This window comes from Nerophis ophidion, linkage group LG26, assembly GCF_033978795.1.
Source record: "Nerophis ophidion isolate RoL-2023_Sa linkage group LG26, RoL_Noph_v1.0, whole genome shotgun sequence".
NCBI lineage: Eukaryota > Metazoa > Chordata > Actinopteri > Syngnathiformes > Syngnathidae > Nerophis > Nerophis ophidion.
In genome coordinates, this window is record NC_084636.1 from 27,153,696 (window position 1) to 27,160,867 (window position 7,172).

General features: G+C 40.7%; 1 protein-coding gene across 4 annotated transcripts in view; it reads left to right on the plus strand.

Annotated features, from left to right (window-relative positions):
* The window catches only part of zgc:92140 (uncharacterized protein LOC447854 homolog), an 87,612-nt gene extending 80,688 nt beyond the window's left edge, over positions 1–6,924 (plus strand). For 2 of the 4 annotated variants that reach the window (XM_061888316.1, XM_061888315.1), the window contains exons 5-6: positions 3,525–3,585; positions 6,025–6,924. In XM_061888316.1, the coding sequence (XP_061744300.1) occupies positions 3,525–3,585; positions 6,025–6,063 (100 nt within the window). In that variant the 3' untranslated portion in view covers positions 6,064–6,924. The remainder of the gene's footprint in view (positions 1–3,524; positions 3,586–6,024) is intronic. The other 2 variants (XM_061888318.1, XM_061888317.1) reach the window with 1 other exon arrangement.
* The last annotated feature ends 248 nt before the right edge of the window (positions 6,925–7,172 follow it).

Here is a 7,172-nt window from a genome sequence, read left to right on the forward strand (position 1 = left end):
TTGTCAATGCAGTCTTTTCAAAATCTGGTATTGTCTCCTGAGCTGAGTGTATTGACACACTCTGAGTTTCCAGTATTCAACTTTCTTTTTTTTTTTACAATATTAAAAATGTATGAGACACTGCATTATGATATTTTTGAGCCTTAATCCTTACACCTGCAAGAAATGAAGGCTTGACATGTTTCACTCTGTGTAATGAAGCTATAATATATATATAGGGCAGGGGCAACAAACTCATTTTAATTATTGCAATTACAGTATGGCTGCCCTCAAATGTATAACAGCCTTGTTACACAATTTGCACAGACAACTGTTTTTGATTATTATATTTTTGAATAACAGATTGATGGATAACTTGTCAAGGTGACAGGGGGATATTTAAGTATTCAATTTTGATAACAAATAAGTGCTTTGAACATCTTGTTGCATGCACAGATTAAAGTGTAGAACATGTTGTATTGCTTGCAGGATTTTTTTTCCCGTCAAACGAAAGAACACATATAATTTAGCCAGAAAGTGCTTTATTATTTCCGACGTTTTACAGGCCACAATAAATGACGTGGGTGCCACATAAAATAATATGGCTGGACCAAATTAAATGCCACATAAAATGATGAGTTGGGCAAAATTGAATGATCTGGCTGGCCGTGTTAAATAACGTGGGGGCCACTTTAAATGATATAGCAGACCACATTAAATGCCACATAAAAAGGTGTGTTGGGCAAAATTCAATGATCTGGCTGGCCATATTAAATAACGTGGGGGCCACTTTAAATGATATAGCAGACCATATTTAATGCCACATAAAATAACGTGAGTAGCACCTAAAATGAGGTGGTGGACCACCTTAAATGAGAGCTGGAAGACCACATTTAATGCCACATAATATATGATGTGGCAGGCCACATAATATGGCTGGACCAAATTAAATGCCACATAAAATGATGAGTTGGGCAAAATTGAATGATCTGGCTGGCCGTGTTAAATAACGTGGGGCCACTTTAAATGATATAGCAGACCACATTAAATGCCACAGAAAAAGCTGTGTTGGGCAAAATTCAATGATCTGGCTGGCCATGTTAAATAACATGGGGGCCACTTTAAATGATATAGCAGACCATATTTAATGCCACATAAAATAACGTGAATAGCACCTAAAATGAGGTGGTGGACCACTTTAAATGAGAGCTGGAAGACCACATTTAATGCCACATAATATATGATGTGGCAGGCCACATTAATTAAGTGGGTGCCACATTAAATGACAAGGCAGACCAAATTAAATGCCTCATAAAATGACATGTGTAGCACCTAAAATGACCTGGTTGAGCTGGTGGACAATGTTAAATTCCACGTAAAATGATGTCGATTCCTTATTAAATGATTTGGATGCCACATTAAATTATACGGCAGGCAATTATAAATGCCACATAAAATGATGTGAGTGGCACCTAAAATGAGATGGTGGACCACGTTAAATGAGAGTTGGTGGACCACAATAAATGATGTGGCAGACCATATTAAATGTTACAAAAATTGATGTGGGTGGCACCTAAAATGAGGTGGTGGACCACATTAAATGAGAGCTGGTGGAGTACGTTTAATGCCAAGTAAAAAATTTGTTGGCCCACAATAATTGATGTGGCGGGCTACATTGAATGAAATGGCATACCGTATCAAACACCATGTAAAATAATGTGTTTGGCACCTAAAATTATGTGGTAGGCCACCTTAAATAAGGGCTATTAAACCACTTTGAATACCATATAAAATGTTGTTATGCCAATTATATGATGTGGCAGGTCACATTAAATAACTTGGGTGCTACATTTAATGACATGAATGCCACATTAAATTGTATGGCAGACCATATTAAAAGCCACGTAAAACGACGTGGGTGACACCTAAAATGAAGCGGTGGACCACATTAAAGGAGAGCTGGTGGACCGCGTTAAATGCCACATAAAATGTTGTCGGGCCACATTAAATGATACCGCAGACCATATCAAATGCCAAATAAAAAAAATGTTTTTGGCACCTAAAATGACTTGGTGGACCACATTAAATGAGAGCTGGTGGACGTTAAATGCCACATAAAATGTCAAACCACGTTAAATGATGTGGCTGGCCACGTTAAATGACGTGGGTGCTACTTCAATGACATGGGTGCCACTATAAATATTATGGCAGACCGTATTAAATGCCACATACAATGTGGGTGACAACTAAAATGAGGTGGTGGACCACATTAAATGAGACCTGGTGGAGTACGTTAAATGCCAAGTAAAATTTTGTTGGGCCACAATAATTGATGTCGCGGGCTACATTAAATGAAATGGCACACCGTATCAAATACCATGTAAAATAATTTGTGGCACCTAAAATGATGTGGCAGGCCACATTAAATAACTTGGGTGCTACATTTAATGACATGGATGTCATGTTAAATTGTATGGCAGACCATATTAAATGCCACATAAAACGACGTGGGTGACACCTAAAACGAGGCGGTGGACCACATTAAAGGAGAACTGGTGGACCGCGTTAAATGCCACATCAATGACGTGGATGCCACGCAAATTGACTGGCAGACTATACTAAATACCACATAAAATGACATGGGTGGCACCTAAAATTATGTGGTGGACCACATCAAATGAGAGCTGGGGGACCACGTTAAATGCCACGTAAAATGTGCTGGACCACATTAAATAACATTAAATTCCACATAAAATAATTTGAGTGGCACCTAAAATGACGTGGTGAACAATGTGAAATGCCACATGAAAAGTTGTCAGTCCACATTAAATGAAATGGCAAACTATATTAAATAACGTGCATAAATAATAGCACTAGTGGCACCTCAAATGACGTGATGGACGAGAGCTGAGGACCACTTTAAATGGCACATAAAATGTTGTCGGCCACATTAAATGACATGGGTGCCACGTTAAATGATATGGCAGACCATATTAAAGGCCACAAGACGAAATGAGAGCTGGAGGACCACATTTAATGTCACATAATATACGATGCGGCAGGCCACTCCAATGACATGGATGCCACACAGATTGAACAGCATACCATATTAAATGCCAAATAAAATAATGTGGTTGGCACTTAAAATGACTTGGTTGACAACATTAAATGCCACATAAAATATTGTCGGGCCACTTTAAAAACGAAGTGGCAGGCCAGATCTGAGTTTGACACCTCTAAAATACTGACACAATATATCGTATTAGTCACATATATTTTGATGTACCTGTTCTAATATCTTTATAGAGTGTGTAGGTGTACCTAATGTTGTGGCCTATGAAGATTTGATAGACAGATACTAAAATTCCTTCCGGGGTTGAGGAGTTCTCACACTGCAGTGAGGATTTGTGCGTGTGTTTGCGTGTGTGTAAGAAAAGACTGGGGGGTGTGGGAAGTTGTAATGGAAAATTCTCATGATGTATTTGTTGCCTTCATCCTCCTCCTCGTCTCCATCCTCCAACTTCCTCCCTCCCTCCTTCGGCCAGTATTCACTCGTCAGAGAGCCAGCAGGAATTCTTCAGAATGCTGGATGAGAAGATTGAGAAGGTGAGGGAGGCGAGGTTGTTTGTTTTCTTACGATTTATAGAAAGACGGCTGGGTGTGATTTGCAGTATTTTTGTGTAAAGGCATTAGATCGCGCCTCTGAGCCCTAAAAGAAACAACGGGTCTTTAATGTTTGAAAAGACGCGGTCAAATGGTCGTTAATAAATTTAAAAAGTAACACACATAAAAAAAAGGACACTAGATTCTCAAAAAGTCACGCCGTAATTCATTGAATGTGTCAGTTTAAGATAAACGCGACATACTACTGCTAGCTTTTTTTCAAATGTGACCTCCAGTCCTGTAGGTGGCAGTAAAACACTTTACAGAAGTGGCGACTTCCACACACACTGCAAGCATTTTTAGTGAAGTGAAGTGAATTATATTTATATAGCGCTTTTTCTCTAGTGACTCAAAGCGCTTTACATAGTGAAACCCAATATCTAAGTTGCATTTAAACCAGTGTGGGTGGCACTGGGAGCAGGTGGGTAAAGTGTCTTGCCCAAGGACACAAAGGCAATGACTAGGATGGCAGAAGCGGGGATCGAACCTGCAACCCTCAAGCTGCTGGCACGGCCGCTCTACCAACCGAGCTATACCGTTTTTAACTGCAGCGCCATCTGTTGGTATTGTAATTACGTACCTCAAACTGCATCCGAATATAATTTAGGAGTACACTCACACCATGGAGTCAACTGGGTAATAAACGGAAAAGCTTCAAAGTAATCCATACAGTCAAAGCCATCTGATGCACACTGTAGACATGCTATGTAATTAGTAGGATGGCTACGCCAATTATTAATAATAATAAGCGCCACCTTGCATAATTGATGTAAATAAATTGACTCAAAATAATCCACAAAGCAAAGTATGCTCGCTGATACAAAACCCAAAACAAGTAAAGTTGGCAGGTTGTTTAAATGGTAAATTAAAACAGAATACATCCATCCATCCATTTTCTACCACTTATTCCCTTTGGGGTCCCGGGGGGCGCTGGTGCCTATCTCAGCTACATTTGGGCGGAAGGCGGTGTACACCCTGGACAAGTTGCCACCAATTTGCAAATGCTTTTCAACCTATATTCAATTAAATCGACTGCAAAGACAAGATATTTTAACATTCGAACTGGTAAACTTGTTTTTTTTGCAAATATTAGCTCATTTGGAATTTGCTGCCTGCAACATGTTTCACAAAAGCTGGCACAAGTGGCAAAAAAGACTGAGAAATTTGAGGGATGCTCATCAAACACTTATTTGGAACATCCCACAGGGGAACAGGCTAATTGGGAACAAGTGGGTGCCATGATTGGCTATAAAAGCAGCTTCCATGAAATTCTTGGTCATTCACAAACAAAGCTGGGGCGAGGGTCACCACTTTGTGAACAAACACGTGAAAACATTGTTGAACAGTTTAAGAGCAACATTTCTCAACGAGCTATTGCAAAGAATTTAGGGATTTCAACATCCAAAGTCCGAAATATCAAAAGGTTCAGTGAATCTAGAGTAATCACCGCACATGAGCGGCAAGGCCTCAAAACCAACATTGAATGCCTGTGACCTTCGATCCCTCAGGAGGTACGGCATCAAAAACCGATGACAGTGTGTAAAGGATATCACCACATGGGCTTAGGAACACTTCATGCACTGTAATAATCCCTCTTGCCAGTTATTAATAACCGTCGTCATGCTTCATTGTGTTTATAGGAAATAAACACGACTCAAAATAATCCAAAATTCTGATTGATGAAGTGAACTGAATTATATTTATATAGCGCTTTTCTCGAGTGACTCAAAGCTCTTTACATAGTGAAACCCAATATCCAAGTTACATTTAAACCAGTGTGGGTGGCACTGGGAGCAAGTGGGTAAAGTGTCTTGCCCAAGGACACAACGGCAGTGACAAGGATGGCTGAAGAGGGAATCGAACCCGGAACCCTCAAGTTGCTGGCACGGCCACTCTTCCAACCGAGCTATGCCGCACCCATTGATTGATACTACTTCGAAATACAAAATCATGACAATAGAAAAACGATAGTCCCTTGCGTATGTGTCATATCATTAATGTAGATTACTGCCAGTTAATTATGGTAATTGCCACCGGGCAGAATAAAAATAAACAAACCTAAAATAATCTCATTAAGGCAAAGCCATCTGGTGCAGGATATAGTCATATAATGAAACAGGATAGATTCTCCCGCCAGTTATTGATGACAACCGCCACCTCGCATCACAGAAATTAACAAAAAGACTTAAATGTATCCACTAAGTCAAAACCCACCTTACACTCGCTCATATACACACTGGAAGGAGGCGAGGGAAAACCAGCTGTGTTTCACTTTAGGGGCGTTTTTTAATTTATTTGTAGTGATTAAAGAAGTTAATTAGAGAGTATAATGTGGTATAATGTGAAAGTGAAATATAACAATTGTTTTTTAATTGTTTCCAGGGGAGAGACTACTGCTCGGAAGAAGATGACGGGACATAGCACAGTGGCCCCCCCTAGAGATGACACCAACTGAGACCCTCACAAAGTGTGTGTGTGTGTGTGTGTGTGTGTGTGTGTGTGTGTGTGTGTGTGTGTGTGTGTGTGCGTGTGTGTGTGCGTGTGCGTGTGCGTGTGCGTGTGCGTGTGCGTGTGTGTGAGTGAGAGAGTTGAGTCAGTGTTTTAGCAGTGGGGGCGTGCATGTGCAGGGTTTTCCGATCATCAAGCGGCAAAGATAGTATTTTATCAAGAGTATAAATGAGAGAATGAGACAAAAAGACACTTTCTTCAGAGACTGTAGCCCCGCCCCTTTCACACCTGGCCCCTCCTACACAAGCGGAGAGAGAAGGTTCCAAGACCAGTGGTGTGTCCTTTTCCACCAATTACCAACAAGCAACTCCAAATATGGGGGCGGACCTAGGACTAAGGGGTCATGTGACGCCACATTGGGACTCTTTTTAGGGAGCAAGGCCAGAGGCGTGGAAGGGGGAACATTTTGTGATATATATTTTTTTTTCAAGTCAGGAGGTTGACGACCTTTTTTTGCTTTTTTATCCCGTCATTTTGTTCTCCTCATCAGCATCATGCCATGTCTCATCCTTTTTCATTTCACCAGCAGACATTCATTCTTTCATCTTCACGTTGTTTTTATTGTTATTTTATTGCACACACACACACACTCGGGCACTGTAGCAACAAATGGAGCTGAGAGCTCAAGCGGGTTGGAGGATGCTGGGCGTTGCCATGGAAACGCAGACCTGATCAGAATGTTTTTGACATGTTTACTGGAGACTTCCTGTTGTATTATTTGGATACTTTTTTTTTTCTATTAAAATAAAAAACGGCAAAGCTCTTAGACCGCAATGCGTGTGTGTGTGTGTGTGTGTGCGTGCGTGCGGGTGTGTGTGTGTGTGTGTGTGTGTGTGTGCGCACAGTGCTGACTAATAGAGTGGCGTCATGCTGGCACCCAGAGGAGTGTGGAGTCAAGTACTAGAAGCCATGCAGTCATTCTGAGAATAGCCAACAGTATCAGCGCCAGCAGTGATACTGTAGCTACAATAGTGGAAGGTCAAAAAAGCTTTGTTTTTTTTTTTTTTTTTTTTTTTTTTTTT